The sequence below is a fragment of the Carcharodon carcharias genome, chromosome 5, assembly GCF_017639515.1.
Source record: "Carcharodon carcharias isolate sCarCar2 chromosome 5, sCarCar2.pri, whole genome shotgun sequence".
Lineage (NCBI taxonomy): Eukaryota > Metazoa > Chordata > Chondrichthyes > Lamniformes > Lamnidae > Carcharodon > Carcharodon carcharias.
Genome location: NC_054471.1, coordinates 74,263,840 through 74,288,934, shown reverse-complemented (window position 1 = coordinate 74,288,934; position 25,095 = coordinate 74,263,840). Strand labels below are relative to the sequence as shown.

General features: G+C 44.9%; 1 protein-coding gene across 2 annotated transcripts in view; it reads left to right on the top strand.

Moving 5' to 3' along the window:
- Nucleotides 1-25,095, top strand: part of LOC121278460 (collagen alpha-1(XXI) chain-like) — a 468,271-nt gene that overhangs the window by 249,334 nt on the left and 193,842 nt on the right. For both annotated transcript variants that reach the window (XM_041188910.1, XM_041188909.1), the window contains one exon: nucleotides 1,955-2,008. In XM_041188910.1, the coding sequence (XP_041044844.1) occupies nucleotides 1,955-2,008 (54 nt within the window). The remainder of the gene's footprint in view (nucleotides 1-1,954; nucleotides 2,009-25,095) is intronic.

The window sequence follows — 25,095 nt, the reverse complement described above, 5'->3', positions numbered from 1 at the left end:
AAAGTAAAGGAACTCTCAAGATCCTGGAAAGTATAGAGAAACTTGGGTGGAAATAACAGTAGAATGGGAAGTAACCCATTGAAATTTTAGGGCTTAAGGAACAAGTGTTTACGAAATATAGTGTTAAGCTAGTTTTACTTGATTTGTTTAATTCTTGTACAATTAGTTTTTGTTTAAAATGTGAAATGTAGCATAATTCTTTCAGTTAATAACTGGGAGTTCAAATTTCTTTTTAAAAGTTAATGGTCTCCCTCAAGATCATAACAATATACCGACACCACATGTATTGCTGCAGTTCATGAAGGTGGCTCACCAGCACCTTCTCAAGGACAGTTAGGGATGGGCAACAATGCTGGCCTCACCTGCAATGCCCAGATAAACGAATAGAAAGAAGCAGCAGATAGCCATATAAGGTCAGTTAAAGGCCAATTAAAGCCATTATTAGAGACTGACAGGAAAATTCCAGTTGTCCTTCAGGACTGCACAGCTTCAAGAACAGGGCAGCTGCTTAGAAATGACCTGCTGGTAGAAGACTGGGAGCCAGTGGACCATGCAGTCTCTAAAGACACCTCTCCGCCACCACCAACACCCCCCCACCACCCCCGCCTCCCCCCGCCAACCTACCTGACCACAGCTGCGGCTACAGGCTGCCCTGAGAAGGGGTTTACACTCCAGCTTAGCAGCTGTAGCTATTTTTTATTTCAGGTTTGTTCAAGTTGCTGAGAATGTGCCTCATGATGGAGGTGTCCTCTCTCTCCCTTACCTGCAAGAAAGGTTGCAGCTCCTTAAATGCTGGATGGCCTCCTACTGGCCCTCCAGCTTTGACAGCCTGTCCACCATCCTTAATTGGATGGCAAGCATGCCTTCTGGCCACTAATTGGGAAAATCACCGTTAGGTGACTGCTGCCGACACAGTGAATGATCAGGATCCCCATTTCAGCGCAAAGTCAGGACCCTGACCAGAAATGCAAAATCTTGCCCCGCATGTCAGGCTCTTTTAGCCTTGCCTATATTGGCCTGGTTGGCAAAGACAATGGGCCAAGTTTTGTTGTAGCAGAGCATCTAATGGTAGTTATCTGCCAATAGTTAGACTTGCCCTTGCACATTTAACTTTTTGCATGGCAAATTGCTGAAAGTAAGAGCTGAACATTTGGGACTTGATTGAACAGACTGAAGGATTGAGAAATAAACTGCAACTCCTTAACGAGTGAGATTGAAGGATTGAGAAGTAAACAAAGGGAAGTGTAGATTAGAGCTAATGCCTGAAGTAGTGAGAATCAACAATTGTAATAGTTAATTTTCAGTGCCAGAGAGTTTGATTATCAATAATTAACACTTTTCATGTTATTAAAAGGCTACTTACCCTTGACAAGTCTTAACTTTCTGTGGTGAGTTTAGTTCATAACTACTACACTAACAAAACTGCTTAATACCATCTAACGCATTTCAATGGTGAAGCAAACAGTGAGATGTCATTTTTGTGAAGCTAACAGGGGAAACAGCATAAATTGAACAGCAACTTACATCTGCTCCTCTGCTTACGTTGCTTTACTATTTGTGTATAAATAATGGCCTTAGCCATTTTGACAGCACAATCTGACCCAATATGTGATGTAATGTTAAACGATACAGGCTCGAGGATCCCAGGTTTGGTTGTCAATCTGAATTAATTTAGCAGATCTCAGGTTGTAAAGCAGCTGGCTTGTTATAATATTATTGACAATTGCTGATATAATATACCTTTCTCAAAACAAGTAGCTACTGCAAATGAACAGAAAATGGATGTGCAGTAAAAAGCTGCAATGAGTATAGCTTGCTACTCATACAGCTTACATTATTTGTTTAATATTCCCACTTTATTTATTTATTTAGCCAAAGTGGCAAATGGTTTGAATTATATTGCTAAATGTCCAGTAAAATTTTAAAAATATCTCTGTGTTCCTTATTATTTTAGGGAGAACCAGGAATGGTCGGTCTCCCAGGATTGGATGGAATAACAGGACAACCTGTAAGTACTTTTAGGATATACTAATTAGAAATCCAGCTCATATGTACCTTATACTGTTTCTTTCCTCAGGTGCCATGGGCGTGAAATTGACCTTCAGCTGTAGCACAAACTGGGCAATAATAAATCAACCTGTTTTAAATGCCATCTAATTTTCATGCTGGCTATAGAGTGAGCTGCCAGTCTATTATTGCCCATTTTGACACGACCATCAGAAACCAATTTCAACATCCCCCACCCACCCCGATCCCATAAGCCTCAATTACAAAAATTACTTTGAAGTGCATTGACTGTTGCCATGTAAGTGATTATGTCAGTTATTTTGTATTCAGAAAGACGAACAGTAAGTTAATCTACTTCTGGAGCTGCTGATTGATTAAACATATTGGTCAGAACATTGGGTAATTTCCCAATTCTTCTTCCAAATATTGCTGAAGGATCTTTAGTGTCATCCTTAGATTTTCAGAGCAGACAGACTGCATTAATCAATGCATTAAAAGTTACACAAAGAAGAATTTGAACTTCGGCTTATGATTTCATGACCCAAGATCACCACTGATTCAGAAGAAGAAAATAGCTGCAATTGAAAAATTTGACCCCCAAAACATTGGTTAAAAAAATCTTGAAAAGAAGTAGAATCTCATGAAGCAGGAATGGAATATGGTTTGTCATTGGTTGGAAACTAGAGACTTTGTTAGTGGCATTTATTAATGAGTGAAGGAGAAGTAATTGCAGTCAAGCTGTACTGTCGATCAAAACTTATCATGGTAGAACACAAGAATTAGGATTAGGCGGAGGCCATTCGGCCCCTCAAGCCTGTTCCACCATTCAATAAGATCATGGCTGATCTGACTGTGGTCTCAACTCCACTTTCCTGTCTGCCCCTCATAACCCTTGTCGATCAAAAATCTGTCTAATTCAGCTTTGAATATATTCAATGACCCAGCCTTCACTGCTTTCTGGGGAAATGAATTCCACAGACTAACAACCCTCTGAGAGAAAAAATTTCTCCTCATCTCAGTCTTAAATGGAAGAGCCCTAATTTTTAAATAATTATAGCAAGACAATCACCTTCAATAGCTATTCTTCCCACTTCTATACCTCTAGTATCCCCCAAGGATCTATCATTGTCCCCCTCCTTTTGCTCATTGATTATACTATTTTTATTGATTAATATATAATTAATATTATTCAAATTAATTATAGAGAAAACCAAACAATTGTCTTGTCCCTGCCATAAATTCTGTTCCCTCACTAATGACTCCATCGCTCTCCCTGGCAACTCTCTGAGGCCTAACTAAGCTGTTTGTAACTTGGTGTCATGTTTGACCTTCAGATGAGCTTCCGACAACATGTCCACACCATCACTAAGACCGCCTATTTCCACTTCTATCACACTGCCTGATTCTGCACAGCCCACCTGGTCATGAAACACTCATGTCTTTATTACTTCTAGACTTGACTATTCCAGTGCACTTCAGGCAGCCTTTGTGAACTTGATGTCATGCTAAACTCTGCTGCCCTGTGTCCTAAATCTCACCAAGTCCAGTCTTGCCTCTGTTGGCTGACCTACATTAGCTCCCAGTTAAGCAATGTCTCGATTATAAAATTCTCATCTCATGTTTTCAAATCTCTCCATGGCCTCATCCCTCCTTTTCTCTATAACCTCCTCCAGCCACCAAGGCCCAGGAGAGGGGGGGGGATACACAACAACAGGGCTAATGCTGTAGGGGGACCCAAGCTCCTAACTTCAAATGGACACAGTGAAGGCAACACTCACACGCCTGATAACAAGGCAGGATTGCAATGTGCACCTGCCTGAATCTGCGCAGGTGTGGGAGGGACATAATTCCGGCTGGGCAGTGCGAGATACTTGTTAACTCTCACCTTCGTATCTGCAATCCCAAACATGAGTCATTTTAAGAGTATCTCTTCTGGCATTATCGAGTGGAAATCGTAGACTTGGTGCATTCTTGCTGTGCTTTATGTACTGGTTTTACATTTTAACAGTTTCAGAGGGGGTGGTGGGGGTGGATGGGTGGCTGGTTGGGGTGATAGTGTTGGTGGCAAAAAAACCACAGCAAAGCGGGTGAATTATCCCTCAGCTCAGTCCAGAGGGATTCCATCTGGACTCTTTTTTTTATTTAAATTTGATGTTTTACTGTAATATTAGGATTGACATCTATCTCAGTCACTAGTTCTCCTTACTTTACTACTGTATCCAGAATCAGATACACATTGCCACAGGCACCCATGGCATTCAAGGTGTATCTTGGGCAGCCACCACATCAAGGGAGGCAGAAGAAACAGCCAACAACTCTTTCCACTTATGGGGCCACCAGTAATGATTTTTTTTTATTGGCAGACACTTAACTGGATTGCACTCTTGTTTGGGTTGACAGATGGCAGGGAGAATCCAGGCTAAGATACTTCTGAAAGTTGGGAGGTTGGCTTACCTCCATGCAGTGACAATCTGGTTACCTTATCTATTGTAATTTATATTTTATATACTTCAGTGTTGCATTCCCTTTAATCTTTTCTTTCCAGACTGTAAAGCATAAGTCTCTTTAATCCTTCCTCATAGCTTTTTCGCTCTGACTTGGTCCAACAGTGGGTGAGCATAGTCTTGGTAGAGCAGTTATGATGAGTGCAGTGGACTTGCTTAAGAATGCTCCCTCTTTTGTCAGCTTTTCTCTTGCTATCAATTTGCTCCAGCAAAGAGCATTAAGCGTGAGATCACCTCTCATTCTTCGAAACTCCAAAGAATATAGACACAATTTACTCAGCCTCTCATTATAGGATAACCCTTTCATCCCAGGGACCAATCTAATGAACCTTCACTGTACTGCAGATTGCATACAGTATTCCTGGTGTGGCCTCGCCAAAGCACTGTACAATCGTAGCATGACTTCTTTATTCTTGTACTCCAATCCCCTTGCAATAAAGGCCAATGTGCCATTTGCTTTGCTGATTGCTGGCTGTACCTCCATACTAATTGTTTTTTATCAGAAACAGAAAATGCTGGAAATACTCAGCAGGTCTAACAGCATCTGTGGAGAGAAAAACAGAGTTAATGTTTTGAGTCCATATTACTTCTTCAGAGCTAAAGAGAAGTAAAAATGTAATGAAATTTATACTGTTTAAGGGGGTTGGAGCAAGTGAAGCTGGATAGAAGGCCAGCGATAGGTGGGGGCAAAGGAGAGATTGACAAAGATGTCATGAACAGAAGGACAAGGGTGGTGTTAATGGTAGTGGTAAGGGCTAAAGGAGGCATTAAGGTAAGAAAGCAGAACGTGATAATAGTAGGATGAGGGTAAGTACTCTGAAAAGAACAACATGTGCAAGTGATAGATGGTCCTTGTTGGGGGTGGGGTCAGAAGGGGAGGAGACAGTGGTGGGGAAGAATGATTGAGAATAGCGCTCAGCGCTACCGCTTGCATATTACACTGGGCGGGCTTTAATTGGCCCACCCACGTAAAATGGCGGTGCGGAGCCAATCGCAGGCAGCGGTCGGCTCCGCAATCTCCCTCCAAGCCTGCCCGACGTGGAGAAAATTCAGGCCAATAAATAAATGAATAAAAATGAAAATAAGTGGATAAAAAATGAAAAATAAAAATAAAAAAAAAAATGAATATTGGAAAACGGGATAAAGAAACAGCGAGGATAGAGGAGATAGTTCATAGTCTGAAGCTGTTGAACTCAATGTTAAGTTTAGAAAGCTGTAAAGTGCCTAATCGGAAGATAAGGTGCTGTTCCTCCAGTTTGTGTTGGGCTTCACTAGAACCTTGCAGCAGGCCAAGGATGGACATGTGGGCATGAGAGCAGGATGGTGTGTTGAAATGGCAAGCGACAGGAAGATTTGGGTCATGCTTGCGGACAGACCAAAGGTGTTCCGCAAAGCGGTCACCCAGTCTGTGTTTGGTCTCTCCAATGTAGAAGAGACAACATTGGGAGCAGCAAATGCAGTAGACCAAATTGAAGGAGGTGCAAGCGAAGCACTGCTTCATCTGAAAGGAGTGTTTGGGCCCTTGGATGGTGAGGAGGGAGGAGATAAAGGGGCAGGTGTTGCATCTTCTGCGATTACATAGGAAGGTGCCATGGGAGGGGGTTGAGGTGTTGGGGGTGATGGAGGAGTGGACCAGGGTGTCCCGGAGGGAACGGTCCCTACGGAATGCCGTCAGGGGGAGGTGATGGGAAGATGTGTTTGGTGGTGGAATGATGCTGGTGTTGGCAGAAATGGCGAAGAGTGATCCTTTGAATGCAGAGGCTGGTGGAGTGAAAATTGAGGACAAGGGGGAACGCTATCATAGTTCTGGGAGGAAGAGGAAGGTGTAAGGACAGGGACGTGGGAGATGGGTCAGACACAGTTGAGGGCCCTGTCAACCACAGTGGGTGGAAAACGTTGGTTAAGGAAGAAGGAAGACATGTCAGAAGGGCCGTTTTGGTAAGTGGCATCATTGGAACAGATACGACGGAGGCAAAGGAACTGAGAGAATGGGATGGAATCCTTACAGGAGTCAAGGTATGAGGACCTGTAGCCGAGGTAACTGCGGGAGTCGGTGGGCTGGTAATGAATATTGCTGGACAGCCTTATCACCAGAAATGGAAACAAAGAGGTCAAGGAAGGGAATGGAAGTGTCGGAGATGAACCATGTAAAGGTGATAGAGGGTTGGAAATTGGAAGCAAAATTGATAAATATTTCCAGGTCCAGACAAGAGCATGAAGCGGCACCGAAACATTCATCGAAGTACTGAGAAAAGAGTTATGGGAGAGGGCCTAAGTAGGACTGGAACAAGGAATCTTCCGCATACCCCGTAAAGAGACAGGCATAACTGGGGTACCCATAACCATACCTTTTATTTGGAGGAAGTGAGACAAGTTTAAAGAGAAATTGGTGAAGAGGAGGCGATAAGGGCTAGGGAACTGGAATTTGTTGATATAACATAGGGCATCAGAGGAATCGTGGACGTAGGTGAGAAGAGACTGGACAAGGGGAGAGAGTACAGAGCCAAAATAGGAAGTAATGAGTTCCGTGGGGCAGGAACAGGCTGACATGATCAGTCTACTAGGACAATCCTCTTTGTGGATTTTGGGGAGGAGGTATAAGTGGGCAGTCCAGGGTTGGGAGTCAATGAGGTCGGAAGCTGTGGAGGGAAAATCTCCAGAGGAGATGAGGTCAGTGACAGCCCTGGAAACAATAACTTGATATTCGGTGGTGGGGTCATGGTCCAGGGGGAGGTAGGAGGAAGTATCTGAGAGTTGGCGCTCAGCCTATGCGAGGTAGAGGTCAGTACGTCAGACAACAACAGCACACCCTTGTCAGTAGGTTTGATAGCAAAGTCAGGGTTGGACCTAAGAGAACAGAACGCGGCAAGTTCAGAAGGAAACAGATTAGAGTACATGAGAGGAGCAGAGCAATTGAGATGGCTAAAGCTTCGTCAACAGTTCTCAATGAAAAGATGAAGAGCAGGTAAGAGGCCAGAGAGAGGGGTCCAGGTGGAGAGAGAATATTGGAGGCTGGTAAAAGGGGGGAGAACTCCTGCCCAAAGAAGTGAGCACGGAGGTGAAGGTGGCAGAAGAAGAGTTCAGCATCGTGCCGAGCCCGAAATTCATTGAGATGAGGGCGTAAGGGTATGAAACTGAGTCCTTTGCTGAGTACTGAACATTCAACATCAGAGAGGTCAGAAGGTATGGTGAATGCACGGCAAGGGCTGGGATTAGAAGATGGGATGGGGGTCAGAGGGACAGAGAGAGGTGGAGAGAGCTAATTTTTTATGTTGCTTATACCCATGTCTCTCTGAACATCAACACTGACAAATTTCATGCCTTTTAAAATATATTCTGCTTTTTTATTCTTATGACCAAAGTGAATAATATCACACTTCTCCCATTATACTCCATCTACTATCTTGTTGCCTGCTCACTTAGTCTGTCTATATCTCTTTGCAGCCTATGTGTATCCTCCTCATAGCTTGCATTCCCATCTAACTTTTATCGTCAGCAAGCTTAAATACACTACTCTCTTTCCCTTTATCAAAGTCATTAATATAGTTTGCATATAAATGAGGCCCAAGCATTGGTCCTTGTAGCGCTCCATTAGTCGCAGCCTGTCAGCTTGAGAATGCCCCGTTAATGCCTACACTTGACATCCTGTCCATTAACCAATCTTCTATCCATGCTAATATATTAATCCCACTCCATGAGTCCTTACCTTTCCTATTGAAGTTATGTGTGGCACCATATCAAATGGCTTTTGGAAACCAGGTATATTACATCTACTAGTTCCCCTTTATCTACTCTACTAGTTACATCTGCAAAAAACTCTAATACATTTATCAAAAACAATTTCCCTTTCATAAAGTCATTTTGACTTTGATTATACTATGATTTTCTAAAGTGCATTGTTAAGACCTCCTTAAATTGTCCTATAATTCCCTGCTTTTACTGTCTTTCCTTTCTTGATAGCGATGTCACATTTGCTAACTTCCAAGCTGCTGGGACCATTCCAGAATATAGGGAATTTTGGAAAATCATTGCTAGTGCATCCATTATCTCTGCAGCTATCTCATTTAGAACCCTAGGATGTAGACAGTCAGATCCTGGGGATTGTTCAGATTTTAGCCCCTTGAATTTCTCCAGTACTTTTGCTCTGCCGATATTAATTACCTTAATTTCTTTGTTCTTTTTAGCTCCTGGGTTACCTTCTATTTCTGGTACATAACTTGTGTCTATTGCTGTGAAGACATTTGTTCAATGTCTTGCCATTTCCTCATTTCCCATGATAATTCCTCTTGTCTCTGCTTCTAAGGGACCTACATTTATTTTAGCTACTCTCTTCCTTTGTATGTACTGGTAAGACCTCTTACAATGTGGTTTTACATTTCTGGCTGGTTTATTCTCATATTTTATTTTTTCTATTTTATCAACTTTTTGCTGGTTTCTAAAACACTTCTAATCCCCAGAATTACTACTATTCTTTGCTACATTATAAGCCACTTTTTAAAATCTTTTAACCTTAACCTCCTTAGTACACCATAGATTTTTCACACTAAGCTTTTGTTTTTCAGTGTAATGTATTTTTGTTGAACATTCTAAATTGTTTCTTTAAATGTTCCCCATTGTTTATTTAGCCGGTCAACCTTGGCCAGCTCTCTCCTACTACCTATGTAATTGGAATTTGTTTAGGTTTAACATTCATGCTTGTGATTAGAGTATGTCATTTTCAAACTTAACATGGAATTCAATTGTATTACGACCACTATTTTCCAGTGGATCATTTACTTTGACATTACTAATTAACACTGTCTCAGCGTGCAATACTAGATCTAAAATAGTTTTATCCCTGTTTTGGTTTCACAATATATTGCTCCAGGAAACTGTCACAAAAGCATTCTACAAACTCATTTTCCAGACCACCTATGTCAGATCCACACTCAGTGCCATGCACCACCATATGAACACACTCGACCTCTCCCTCCAATAGCACTGCCGTACCCTTTTTCAAAGCTGTGCGTGCCCCCAGTTTCATTTTATTCTTCGTCTCATCCGATGCCTCAACAAGAAACTTTTTCTCTTCCTCTCAAGTGCTAAGGAACGCAAGTTCCAACAACTCATTGACACCAACACCAATCTAGGACCCTCCACCCCTGCCTGCCCCTCCGTCTCCACCCCATCTTCCAATACCAGCCCCAGCCGTGTATTCACTATACCCCCTGACCTTCCCCTCTCCGACTCTGAATGTTCAGTGCTCAGCAAAGGACTTAGTTTCATACCCTTACGCCCTCATCTCAATGAATTTCAGGCTCGGCACGATGCTGAACTCTTCTTCCGCCGTCTTCGTCTCCGGGCTCACTTCTTTGGGCAGGAGTCCTCTCCCCGTTCAACGGATCCTTTTACCCACCTCCAATATTCTCCCTCCACCTGGACCCGTCCCTCTGGATTCTTACCTTCTCTTGATCTTTTCATTGAGAACTGTTGGCGCGACATTAGTCGTCTCAATTTCTCTTCTCATCTCACCCTTTCTAATCTGCCTCTCTCTGAACTTACTGCACTCCATTCTCTCAGGTCCAACCCCAACATTGTCATCAAACCCGCTGACAAGGGTGGTGCTGTTGTTATCTGGCGCACTGACCTCTACCTCGCGGAGGCTGAGCGTCAACTCGCAGACACTTCCTCCTACCTCTCCCTGGACCATGACCCCACCACTGAACATCAAGCCATTGTTTCCAGGACTGTCACTGACCTCATCTCCTCTGGAGATCTTCCTCCCACAGCTTCCAACCTGATAGTCGCCCAACCTCGGACGGCCCACTTCTACCTCCTACCCAAAATCCACAAACAGAACTGTCCCGGTAGACCGATCGTGTCAGCTTGCTCCTGCCCCATGGAACCCATTTCTTGTTATCTTGACTCCCTTCTCTCTCCCCTTGTCCAGTCCCTTCTCACCTACATCCGTGATTCCTCTGACATCTTACGTCACATCAACAATTTGCAGTTCCCTAGCCCCAACCGCTTCCTCTTCACCATGGACGTCCAATCCCTCTACACCTCCATCCCCCACCAGGATGGTCTGAGGGCCCTTAGCTTCTTCCTCAAACAGAGGCCCGAACAACCCCATCCACCACTACTCTCTTCCGTCTGGCTGAACTTGTTCTCACACTGAACAATTTCTCCTTTAACTCCTCTCACTTCCTCCAAATAAAAGGTGTGGCTATGGGTACCCGCATGGGCCCCAGCTATGTCTGTCTCTTTATTGGGTATGTGGAACATTCCTTGTTCCAGTCCTACTCCAGCCCCCTTCCACAACACTTTCTCCGGTACATCAATGATTACTTCGGTGCTGCTTCATGCTCTCGTCAGGACTTGGAAAAATTTATTAATTTTGCTTCCAATCTCCACCCCTCCATCATTTTCACGTGGTCCATCTCTGACACTTCCCTTCCCTTCCTTGACCTCTTTATCTCAATCTCTGGTGATTGACTGTCCACCAATATCCATTACAAGCCTACCGACTCCCACAGCTACCTCAACTACAGCTCCTCACACCCCGCTTCCTTTAAGGACTCCATCCCATTCTCTCAGTTCCTTCGCCTCCGTCGTGTCTGTTCTGATGATGCTACCTTCAAAAACAGTTCCTCTGACATGTCCTCCTTCTTCCTTAACCGAGGTTTTCCACCCACATTTGTTGACAGGGCCCTCAACCGTGTCCGGCCCATCTCCCGCGCGTCCGCCCTCATGCCTTCTCCTCCCTGCCAGAAACATGATAGGGTCCCCCTTGTCCTCACTTATCACCCCACCAGCCTCCGCATTCAAAGAATCATCTTCTGCCATTTCCGCCAACTCCAGCATGATGCCACCACCAAACACATCTTCCCTTCACCCCCCCAGCAGCATTCCGTAGGGATCATTCCCTCCGGAACACCCTGGTCCACTCCTCCATCACCCCCTACTCCTCAACCCACACCTATGGCACCTCCCCATGCCCACGCAAAAGATGCAACACCTGCCCCTTCCCTTCCTCTCTTCTCATCGTACAAGGGCCCAAACACTCCTTTCAAGTGAAGCAGCATTTCACTTGCATTTCCCCCAACTTAGTCTACTGCATTCGTTGTTCCCAATGTGGTCTCCTCTACAGACCAAACGTAAACTGGGCGACTGCTTTGCAGAACACCTGCGGTCTGTCCGCAAGAATGACCCAAACCTTCCTGTCGCTTGCCATTTTAACACTCCACCCTGCTCCCTTGCCCACATGTCTGTCCTTGGCTTGCTGCATTGTTCCAGTGAAGCCCAACGCAAACTGGAGGAACAGCACCTCATCTTCCGACTAGGCACTTTACAGCCTTCCGGACTGAATATTGAATTCAATAACTTTAGATCTTGAACTCCCTCCTCCATCCCCACCCCTTTTCTGTTTCTTCCCTCTTCCTTTTGTTTTTTCCAATAATTCATATAGATTTTTCTTTTCCCACCTATTTCCATTATTTTAAAATCTTTTATGCCCCCCCACCCCCACTAGAGCTGTACCTTGAGTACCGTACCATCCATTCTTAATTAGCACATTCATTTAGATAATATCACCAACTTCAACACCTGTGTTCTTTTGTCTGTGACATATTTTGATGATCTGCTTCTATCGCTGCTTGCTTGTCCCTACAAGCACACCACCCCTCTCCACTTCTCTCCCCCCACCCAACCCCCTCCCCCCCCCCACCCCCGCCACATCACCTTAAACCAGTTTATATTTCACCCCTCTCCTTGGATTCACCCAGTTCTGTTGAAGGATCATGAGGACTCGAAATGTCGAATTACCTGGAAAAACTGGCGGATGCTGCCAGACCAGCTGAGTTTTTTCAGGTAATTCTGTTTTTGTTTTGGATTTCCAGCATCTGCCGTTTTTTGTTTTTTGTTTTTAGAGATAATTAGTGCATGGCAACAGAGTCAAAAACGAGAGAGAGAGCACTCAGTTGCATTAAAGAGAGATGGTCTGGTGCAGGATCCTTATGTGGGAGTTCGCCACTGACCTCACCATCACTGCAGGCACAGTCCACATCCTCACCAGTCAGCACAATGGTATGCTCCCAAAAGTTAGTGAGGGGCCTAATGTGGGCCACGCTACTCCTGGTCTGGGACTTCTCCCTCCTGTTGTGAGCCAGCTTTGCCTACATGAAAACAGATGGAGAGAATGTGAGCAGGGTGCATGCCACAGCAAATGATAAGGTTGTGTGGTGAGCAGAGCCATTGACGGCATGAGGACACGAGCTCCAGAGGACATGAGGCTAATGGAGATGTGAGGGTGTGTGCGAGAGTTGGTGGTCCCTGAGGTGTGAAATCCCTGTGTATGTGTAATGGGTTTGGGTGTGTGTGTTGAAAGTGATGAGGTGGTTGACTTACCTTGGCTGAATGAATGAGATCATTCATCCTATTCCTGCACTGGATGGCTGACCTCCTCTGTGTTCCGTTGGCACTGACCACCACTGCCACCACCTCCCAGGCTGGATTGGTGACTCTGGTGGACCTCCTGCAGCCTGAGGGAGTGTAGAGAAGTTTGTGGCAGCCTTCCGCTGTATCCAGCAGGCACCCCAGTGTGAGGGCTAACATCACCTTTGCTGTCGGAGTCGTCTGTCATCTGGAGCAGTCCTGGTCTGTAGACATGAAGTAGGCTGCGTTCTGGTGCGCTTTAAATATGATATCCGGAGCGAGGAAGTGCTGAGGTCACAGTGTGGCAGGCAAATCTAAGCCCACCTACCAGCAATCTGGCGTGTTTACTGTGAATGCATTATTACTGAGGAAGGACGTGCTGTGAAGCGGATGATACGGCATGAAAATCCGCCATTGTGGCTGGCGAGTAAAACATTTTTCACACCCGCTATCGCACTTAGCGCAGTTCTGGACAATTCCACCCCAAGAGCAATATAGGGTAGGTCACTGTTGAAGTCCTGAGAGTCAAGGGTAATAGAGGGAAGGTCAAGGATGATGGAGGTAAGATGATTGAAAGAGGATGCAGGATGATGTCTTCCTGTTCCAGGCTCCATGGATATGGCTGAATGAACAAGAAGACTTCTCTGCAGTGAACATCGAGGATGGAGTTGAGTGGAGTGGGTGGAGACTAGATTGTGCCTGATGCTAATTATTGGGCTTCCCACTGGTCAAAAGTGCTCAGGACAGGAGCAGGCACTTCGACGACTGTACTAACCAAATCTTTGTCTGCCTTTTGTTCACAGTTCACCTCAGGCAGACGTGGTGAGTCAAGTGTACCCAGTGCTTCTGCTAGCTTTGGTGCAGCTTCATAGGAATTCCTCCTCTATTTCAATGCCTGCAGTCTTCTCAGGGTTCTACAGGGAGATATGCGTGGCATCTCACAGTCATTCATTCACAAATGCATCAGGGAGGTCACCAATGCCTTGTTCGCAGGAGCCAGTGAATTTGTGCGATTCACCACAGACTAACAGGCAGCCAGTCAGATCTGTGGGTTTCACCACTATCACTGGTTTTCCACAGGTGCAAGTGGCAATTGATTGCACACATGTGACGCTGAGAGCTCCCTGGGATCAGCCAGCAACATTCATAAACAGAAAGGGATTTCATTCTCTCAATGTGCACTAACCTGTGATCGTCACAAATGAATCCTGCAGGTTTGTGCTCACTTCCCAGGGAGCTCTCATCATTCTTACTTCCTCAGCCATGACTCTTATATCTGCTCAGCTGCCACAACTGTTTGCTTCCCCTCAGCAACTGCAGGGGTGGTTCCTGGGTGACAGAGGATATCCACAGAAGATCTAGCTCAAGACACTTGTGTGGAATCAACAAAGCCCAGCAGAGGGGAGGTATAATGCCACCCATGCCTCAACAAGGGCAGCAATAGAATAGACCACCGACTGCTGAAGGTGAGCTTCCACTGCCTAGACCACTCAGGTGGAGCGCTGCAGTATATGCTATAGTCTCCAGGATCATTGTGGTCTATCACAGTCTCTCACAGTAAAGGGGTGAGAAATTTGGAGGTGGGGCAATGGAGGAGTCCGATGCCTTCTCAGACAAGGAAGAATGGGAAGAAACTGATGTCTCTGGGGGAGTGGATGGTTCGGCTGCAGCTACAAATGCCAGGACGATGGAGCGACATGCCTGACAGGCCTGTGACATTCTCGTCGCAACCAGATTCCAGCCAGAATGGGGCCCCTGCAAGATCTCTTGCACTGGTGGAGGGGCAGGGGAATGACATGACGCCACATCCTCTTAGTGTTTTGCCTTCATCCTCAGAGGTGGGGAAAAGCAGTCTCTTCCTCTTGGTCTTGCTGGAGCACACAAGGAATTAGCTCATGGTTATGTGCAATCCCTTTTCTCATCAATGTTTCATGCATTACTCCTGTACGTACAGTTGTCAACACCAGACTGGAAACATCCTCACTTGAATGACTTGAACTGCCAGCTCATGATCTTCCCCAGCCACATCCAACATCTCCTCTTCAGCGGGGCTCAATATGTAAATATCAGAGACATTTCCACTCGTCTGACAGCGCTCCCTGTGTTAATGAGCTCTTTTTTCCTGCAGGCAGACAGAAGAATTGAGTCCCCATGGCTGTATATTTGTTTTACGAGCACGCATGCCTATGACAGCTCCTGTGCCCTCTCTAGTAAATGTTCCACACACACACACACACACACACACACACACTGTTCTGCAACTGGTATAACTTTCAGGGCATGAATGGCTCCCACACATTCCATCTAAGGCTGAGTTCTGCAACTCAAATTCCTGTCTAGCATCCCTCTCCACTTGCACATTTAAATTGCTTGATACCCTTATGAGTGCCACTTTGCAGTGACTAAATGATGCCACTTATCCTTGCGGAACGCAGAAGATTGGTCATCCTTTCCCTGCACTGGACCCAGGTTCTTGTATAGACCCCACGGCTACTAACCTTCTCAGCGACCTCCATCCAGGCCACCTTGGTCAGGCAGAAGGGCCTTCTGCTACCAACCCTGGGAAAAAGGACGTCTGGCCATCTCTGGACTTCCATGAGGAGGCATTGTTGAACCATGGAGCCACTCTTTCTCTGCATTTGGACATTTCTCACTTTCAAACTTCCGGTCATGCCAGCAACAACCTTGCCACTTCCGGAAGATTCCACCCAATGTCTAACTCCATCTTTACTATCATAGGGCAATTTTAACTTCATTAGCACTCTGCAAGTAAGAGATGCAGTCAATTCCAAGTCTCTAACTTCAGTACAACCTACTAAATGTCCATTGCTGTTTCATTGATCTCACTGCCTTACCAGGCTGATTTTCATTCACAGCTCACAGCTGTTTGTTTCTATTCCAAATTTTTCAGTACTGTTTTAATCAAATGCTTTGCTGTTTACACCAACGTTTACCTAACTTACTGGATTTGAATTTTCTCTGGCACCATAACACAATTGTGATGTGAGGTGGTCAGTCAATTTCAACAGTTCTTCAAGTAAAGTTAAACAATCACTGACACATAATCGCTGTTCAAATAAACTACATTTATACATCAGTTTATGCCCTTTTGGAATTAGACATATATTTCCAAAATGAAAGATGAGTTGCAATGCAAACCACTGTCATGTTACTCAATGTGAATTACAGAATGGGATGAATTGGAAGTAGAAAGCTAGAAATTACTGTAAGCGAAGTTATTGTACAAACAATGAACATGGGCCTGAATTTTTCATTCAATGGGCGGGTGCGATTGGCGGGCCCGGGAGCAGATGGGAAACAGTCCCCAATCGTGAATGGCCCTGACCGTGATTTCACGCTGACTGGCCAATTAATGGCCAGCCAGCCTGAAACACGCATTGAGAAAGGTTCAACACTGCCAGTGGAGGCAGAAAGAGGTCAGGTGCCGACATCATCATGGGTGCTGGTGGGAGCTCCCACTGAGCTCCCGGAAGGCAGACAGCTGTCTCAGGGAGCTGCAGACCTCCACAGAATAAATGAAACAAAAATGCTGCAAAATATGTCCATACAGCAAAATCAAGCATCTGAAAGCATATCTCAAAAGAAAAGGCTCCAGGTATCTCTTATTTTATTTCTCTACCAAGGTTTCATCCCACCCTGGATTGAGGTTTGAGCCAAAATGTAAAGGCCTCCTTGCTGATTGGCCTGTCTGCCAACTGTAGAAGTGGATGGGCCACGAAAACTCGCTTTCAATTGCCTCCTTAATGGGCTTAATTGCTCACGTAATTGCTGGCGGGTGTGCTTCTGACTGCCACATTTGCCCGCCGACCTGAAGATTGCTCGTGTGCGGGATGATGTTGGGACGCTTGGCAAACGTCATCTCGTGCTATTTCACGTCCATTCGGGTTGGGCGCCCACCCGCCCGTGTAAAGTTCTGCCCCATGGGTTTAAGCAAAATTTTCTGTGCGGTCTTTAATGTTTGTCTTAACTTGGTTATTTTAACTTGGTTATTCTAACATGCAAGTAGATGGGAGAGATCTCCCTTACACTCATTAAAGAAAGAGAAAAAAGAATAAAAAGAGAGTGAACTTTTTTCATATAGCATTCTATCATCGCCTCAGGGCATCCATCCCAAAGTGTTTCCATACAGTGAATTACTTTTGAAGTGTAGTCATTGTTGTTATGGAGACAAAAACAGCAGCCAACTAATGCACAACAAGGTTCCTCAAACAGTAAATAAAATGAATGCCAAGTTAAATCTATTTCTGATGGTTGAGGGAAAAATGTTGGCTAGGACATTGGGGAAGTTCCTTCTCTTCTTTGATTAATCCTATTGGATCAGTTACATCCAGCTGAACCATTGGAACAAGTAGACAGACTAGGTTCAAAATACTCAGCTGGATTTAGTCAACCTGACGGAGGTCTCGCCTACCGATCTGACAACCGGCAGGAAACCCCATCAGCTCCAAGGGGTATGTGGCCACATTGGACCTTTCCTGGGATTCAGGACCCTGATGGCAGAGATCCCACCCTCCCAAGAACAACCAGGAGCAGTAGCAACTGCCAGCAGTGCACCCACCAAAGGCCCAGGATCGTCAAGGGACCCCAGGCCAAAAGTGAGTGAGGGCAGGGTGGTGATTGCAAGGTGGGGGTCATGGGATGGGTGTTTGGAGTCAAGGGCAGGAAGATGGCTTTCAGGGATCTCCCACCTTCCCGATGCCGGGTCCCTCATTCAGGCACTATCTGTGAGCCACCACTGAACAGCAGTGGGCTCAGGGATAATGGGTGTCAAGTACCTCTTTAATGAACCTAATTGACATCAGCCGCTGGCAGCTGGGAATTCCCTGTCAGCTCCCTCTCCCCTCCAACTGATTTGAGGGAGCTTTTGTCCTCATTGGGAGACTGACACAGGGTCTCTCCTGCAATTAAGTGAGCCTGGCTACAATGGTTCCCATGGCCTTAAAGATGATACTTGTTGAGCACCGTTCCACTGCTGCATATGTGCTTGCATCCTGGTCTGGGGCTTGAACCCACATCCTTCTGGAAGAGACAGAAGCCATGACAGTACATGGAGAAAGAGAGGAAATAGCAGGGACCAACAGGAGAAGAGAATCCCAACATCAAGATGAGTTGTTTGGAGAGAGAATTAGTGAGCTTCTGTACTTTGCTCAAAAATGGCCAAAATAAAATGAAAGCTATCCACAGGCATTGGAGACTATTAGTGCAATTAGATAAGATGGACTCATTGGGTGGGCACAGCAGGCAGGCCTGGGAGCAGCCATGCAATGGTCTGCTGCCCGTAATCGGGCCCCAACCATGATTTCACGCCCGCTGGCCAATTAATGGCCAGCCAGCATGAAGCACACGCTGAAATGCTCAGTGCTGCCTGGGTTGTGGGGGGGGGGGGAGGGGGAAGAGGAGGGCGAACGCACAAGTCAGCGCATGCACACAGATGCACTCACAGAAAGTTTCCTGAAGGCACAGAGCTGCCTCAGGGGGCTGAAGATTTCCCACATTAAAAATAAAGTTTTAAAAAATAATGAAAACCTGTCTCCTCGTGTAACTCTGTCACATGAGCAGGGACATGTTACAAATAAGTTCTGAAAACTTTTATTTTATTTTTAATTAATATTGGAAACCTCATCCCGCCCGTGGATGAGGTTTCCTCAAAAATCAAACCATAAGGTTGGTCGGGCAGGGAAAAATTCAATTTAATTAATCTATTAATGGGTTTAATTGCAGGCGGGCATGTTGCTAATTCCTGCGTGCGCCCGCTGACTGAAATATCTCGTGAGTGCATAATAATGTCAGGACACTGGCCCAATATCATTACACGCTATTTCATGCTTGTGCATGTCCGGTGTGCGCCCACACGCCAAGCTGAAAATTCAGCCCATAGACATTGCGCACCGAGTTCTGAGTCCTGAGTGCCCCTTCCCAATATTCACAATGACCTTGCTAAAATGTCAAAACAAATAGGCCTGGATTTTTCAGTTGACGTGTGGGGTGGGCCGGCCCGACCGGACACACTGCTACCAGTGTACATCAGTAGTGGAGGGAGTGACTAGTTAAAGTGGTGAATCAGGTGCCAGTCAAGCAGGCTGCTTTATCCTGGATGGTGTTAAGTTTCTTGAGTGTTGTTGGAGCCACACTCATCCTGGCAAGTGGAGAGTATTCCATCACACTCCTGATTTGCGCCTTCTGTACAGTGGACAGACTTTGGGGAGACAGGGGGTGAGTTACTAGCCACAAAATTCCTAGTCTGACTTGTTCTTATAGCTACAGTATTTATATGACTAGTCCAGTTCAGTTTCATTGGATCCCCCTCCCCACCCAAGATGTTTATAGTGGGAGGATTCAGCAATGGTGAAGCCATTGCATGTCAAGGAGAGATGGTTAGATTTTCTCTTGTTGGAGATGGTATTTGCCTGGCACTTGTGTTGCACGAATGTTATTTGCCACTTACCAGTTCAAGCCTGAATATTGTCCAGGTTTTGCTGCATATTGACAAAGACTGCTTCAGTATCTGAGGAGCTGCTAATGATACTGAACATTGTGCAATCATCAGCAAACATCCCCTCTTCTGACCTTATGATGGAGGGAAGGTCATTGATGAAGCAGCTGAAGACAGGCGAGCTTAGGGCATTAACCTGAAGAACTCCTGCAGCAATGTCCCAGGACTGAGAAGATTGGCCTCCAATAACTACAGTCATCTTAATTATGCTAGGTATGACTTTAACCCGTGGAGAGTTTTCCCCCAGATTCTCACTGACTTCAGTTTTGCTAATGCTTCTTCATGTCACAATCAGTCAAATGCTGCCTTGATGTCAAGGTCAAGTCACTGTCACTTCACCTTCTGAGTTCAGCTATATTATCCATGTTTGGGCCAAGGCTGTAATGAGGTCAGGTGTTGAGTGGTCCTGGCAAAACCCAAACTGAGCAACAGCGATCAGGATATTGCTCTGTAACTGCCACTTTATAGCACTGTTGGACAACATTTCAATCACTTTGCTGGTGATTGACAGTAGACTGATGGGGAGGTAATTGGCCAGATTTTATTTGTCCTGCATTTTGTGGACAGGATATTTGTGGGCAGTTTTCCTTATTGTCAGGTAGATGCCAGTATTGTAGCAATACTGGAACAGCTTGGCTATGGGACCGGCTAGTTCTGGAGCATAAGTCTTCAGTACTACTGCTGTGATATTGTTACGGCACATAGCCTTTTTAGTATCCAATGCCTTCAATCATTTCTTGTTGTCAAGTGGACTGAATCAAATTAGCTGAAGACTGACAGCAGTGATACTGGGGATCCTCAGGTGGAAGCTGATATGGATCATTTGATTGCAGCAGAGTATTTGTAGTGGGCAAAATTTTCCTGTCGGCAATTTGGAGGTGGGGCCCACTCGCTGACGGGAAAATGACGCGGGATGACGTTGGGAGGAACCCCTGACGTCATGCCGGCCCATTTAAATATGAGGAAGGCAGGCGGACAGCAAAATCAGCTGTCCGCCCGCCGACCTGTCAATGGCTAATTAAGGCCATTGACAAGATAATTAAGCTTGTTAAATGCGCTACCCATCCAACCTTAAGGTTCGCGGGCAGGCCAGGCGCCCCAGCGTTCTTCTGATAATACATGAAACCTCATCCACTGGCGGGATGAGGTTTCATGTCCGTTTTTAAAAACTTCAATAAAGTTTACGTGCTTCTTATTAACATGTCCCATCTCGTGTGACATTGTCACATGAGTGGGACATGTTAATAATTTTAATATTTTTCTATTTTTAAAGATTTTTATACTGTCAGTAATCTCCCTGAGATAGCATTTAGTCTCAGGGAGATGTGCGCTCTTTCACGTGCGCGCACGAAAGAACGCACTTTGACAAATGGGGAATCCCTCCACTCCCCGCACAGGAAGCGCAGTGCTTCCTGTCGGGCAGGCCGCTGGGCGGGCCTTAATTGGTGGCAGTCCCCGTTTCGGCGGCGGAGTTCGGCTTCCCACCTGCTGCCTAGCCAGTGGGGCCTGCCCGTCCATCAAGGTAAAAATTCTGGCCAGTAAGTGATAGGAATGTTTTGGAAGGGTTTTCCATGTCAAATGCATAACCTTCGCTTTGTGCCTATGTTTTATCTTCCACTACCAACCCGTTCCTGAGAAAATCCTATACTGTGCCTTTTCAGCAGTACCCTACTCCCATACCCAAGAACCACTTTGCTCCATGGTCCAAAAGGCCACTACTGCCATCCTAGTGTTGCCACATCTGAGCCTACGTATTTACCAGCTTTAGCAACCTCCTCCTAATCCTCCCAATGCTCCAACACTTCATCTTACCACACTCCAGGCTCTCCTACCTGCCCCACACCTACACACTATTGCTCCCATTCCAAGAGACCTCTCTCATTTCAGGAAAACACTGGACCTATTTTCTTAGTGCATTCAAATATTACAATCACCTCTCCCAATACTGCCAAATTCTGCAGCCCAGCTTCTCTTTCACCCAGATTTTTGCAATGTCTTTGTAAAAATACTTTGAAAGTTAAACTGTCAGTAAAACCAGTCAAGGTAAAGTCATGGTTGAGGGCAGCAGGCAGTAATAGAAGTGGAAAGAACAAAGTTTGGGGGTGGTAGGTTGTACATCCCAAGAAAAGCATTGCATTTTTGGCTCAGAAGCAGGAAGCAGCTAGGCTGCTAGGGCAGGAGTGCCAGAAGATCAGAGCCCTCTTCATTCATTTATTATTTCACTTGTACCTGATGTTCCATTCGTTTATTAATGGGCTGGTGTCAACTAGCCCCTCAATTTATTGAATTTTTAAAAAACTTTTGCTCTATAAAGATCTGACACTGGTAGACTAGTAAACTCAGGGAACAGCACACAGACTTAACATTGTTAACCTTGTGACGTCATAAAACTTGATCCTGCATCAAAGAGGGGCTATGCAGTTAGGGAGTTGCCACTTATTACCTGTGCTGCTTCTTTCCACATATCCAGGCTGCTCTTTGTCATCCACTTTTATCCCAACCTGAAAAATTTTAATTTGCTGACCCCAAATTTTAGAAAGGGTTGGTGGAAAGTCCAGCAGCAAACCCAGAATTTCAAGGTCTAGGAGAATCTATTTATTTATATTCAGGATAAATTCAACAAGTCATTAGTAATCAGAAGATTTTTCTTCTGCAGCATTAGAGTGTCTTGTTTATTTCTGCTGTTGGGATGATAGACAGATACCTTGATTATCTTATTTATAAATTATCTTCCAAGCTGCATAACTTGCACATGTTCTCCATAATAATCCTTTAGCAAGCAAATAAAAAGGTTGTTTATTTAACCTTTAGCTAATTCCCTCAAGCCCATTTTCATCTCAGAGTACCCCTGATACAAAAAGGGAAATTGGTTTTGGGTGGTAATCAAAACAGATGTTAACCTGTAGCTGTCCATTTTACACAGGGCAGAAATTTTCGCTTGGCAGCTGGGCGCAGCCTGACCCACTCGAGTGTCAAATGATGCACATTGACGTCAGCTGAACATGCCAATATCAATGCACAGTCACACGATAGTTCGGTTGGCGGGAGCACGCTGGAGTCAGCAGCACACCCACCAACAATTAAAAGGCCATTAAATAATCAATTAAGCTCAATTTTTCGCTGCCCATCCAGCCTAACGGTTGGCGGTCAGGCGAAAAGGCCATGCAGCCTTTGTATGTTTTTGGAAACCTCATCCATGGGCGGGATGAGACTTCCAAAAGCAATAAAAATAAAATAAAAATTTTGCAATTGAATTAATAACATGTCCCTGCTCATGTGACAGAATCACATGAGGAGACAATGTTTTATCACATTTTTATTTTCTTTAATTATTTTGTTATATCTCTTCATCTTCCCGAGGCAGCTCTGTGCCTCAGGGAGATTATGCTGTGCTCACTCTTGTGCATGTGCGAAGTTCGCACTTAGCCTGTTCGCCCACCCCACCCCCCACCCCCCTGCACAGGCAGCACTCAGCGCTGCCGTTCACGTTTCACGCTGGGTGGGCTTTAATAGGCCCACCAATGTGAAATCGCGGTGCGGTGCCAATCGCGGGCAGCGGCTGGCTTCCTGACCGCCCTCACCGAGCCCACTTGCCAAGGGCAAAATTCTGCCCTTAGTGCCTGATTCTTTTCTTCCATTTTTTCAATTTCATTCTCAATGATTGTAATCTGTCTTTACAATGCTATATTACTGTTTATCTTTTCATTAAGATTAAAGAACACAGAATAATATAGGCCAGAGTGAGGAAAATAATGGCAAGTCTGCTCCCCAGATAGCAATTAAATTTAAATTTTAGTTGCGCTACTACTACAGCAACTTTATATAGTAAATAAAATCTGACACCAAACCACATAAGAAGATATTATGACAGGTAACCAAAAGCTTTGTCAAAGTAGTAGGTTTTAAGGAGCATCTTGAAAGTGGAGAGAGAGGTAAAAAGATGGAGAAGCTTAAGGGCAGGAATTCCAGAGACTAGGACCAGGACACCTGAAGGCACATTAACAATGGTGGATCAATTAAAATCAGGGATGAACAAGAAGCCAGAATTGGAGGAGTGCAGAGAACTCCAAGGGTTGTAGAGCTAGAGGAGGTTTAGAGATAGGAGGGGTGAGACCATGAAGAAACTCGAAAATAACAATGAGAATGTTAAAAATCAAGGCACTGCCAGACTAAAAACCAATGTAGGTCAGCAAGCACACAGCGATAATGTGTGAATGGGACTTGGCGTGAGTTAGGGTATGGTCAACCAGTTTGGTTGAGTTTATGGAGGGTAGAAATGAGGAATCAGCCAGGAGACCACTGGAATACTGATGAGGGTTTCAGTTGCAGGTGAACAGAGGCAGGGCGGAGACAGTCAATGTTATCGCTGTGGTCAATGTCAATGTAGAAGCAGATGGTCTTAATGATGGTCAATAATTTATCTCAGGGTCAAATACACTGCCTAATTGTGAACAATCCAGTTCAGCCTCAGGACAATGACCAGCGGGATGGATAGACTTGGAAAAAGAGCAAAGTTTATGGTGGGGCCTGAAGACAATGGTCTCCAATACTTGGAGGAAATTTCTGTTAAACACGCAGTGTGACAAATATGAGACAATAGCGGGGACAAGAGTGGCGGAGGTGAGGTAGAGCTAGTTGTCATACACATGTGGTAGTAAAATGCTAACAATGATAGTAACATTTCAAGCTATTTTAAAGGCATTACCATGTAAGAAAATGAAAGATTTAGATGTTTCTAAAATGCATTTGCTTTAGTTGTCTTACAATATTAATTTTGTACAACTAATTCATTATAAAGCAATAGCAAAAAGTGAACAGCAGCATCGATTTTAAAACATTTAACAGCTGGTAATACTTTTTAGTGTAAGAACAGATGCTGTGCAATGGTGCAGCACAACTAATGACTAGCATCTTTTCCTTTCAGATTCTTGAGATGCATTTTCAGTATTGGAAGTTTTGTGATGTTACTTTCAATGTTGTATCTGTCATATCGGTGATCATTTCAGGATGCTGTAAATCCACTCCAGCTGATCTGAACATTTATCCAGCAATTTTAAGGAATATTCTTCCATTCTGAGTGCCAGTGATTTGTGTTCTATTACTAAAACACATGTCTCCATGACTTGGTCAATAACTTGCACTAGTTTTCATTACTGCGGTCACTTTCATTCATTAAGTTTTGCAATCAAGGCCTTTTTAATAATTATCCTATTTTTGCACCCAAGTAAAATTAATGCAAGACGTTGCTGAGTGTACCTGTGCTCCAACTAGTATTCAGTTTTGAAAACCAATGAAGGTGACGGCTCTTCTGAGTAGTAGAGTCAAGTCCACGGCACCATTGATGGCTCATCTGTACAGAGAGGAAGTTTAGAAAAACCAGGGGATTCAATAACTGTTGAGGAACTGATAGGTGTTTCTATGGCCGCAGACATGAATCCAGGATGATGTGTTGCCTCCCTGGTGCCAGAGTCAAGCATTTCACTGATTGGGGGCTGCAGAGCTTTCTAAGGTGGGAAGGTGAACAGCCAGGGAAGCTTATGACACACACCAAGGGACCAATACTGCAGAAGTCCTTGAGGAGCATAAAAAGTGTAGGAGTGAAATTAAGAAGGAAATTAGAAAACCAAAGAGGGCATGAAAAAATATTGGCAAATAAAA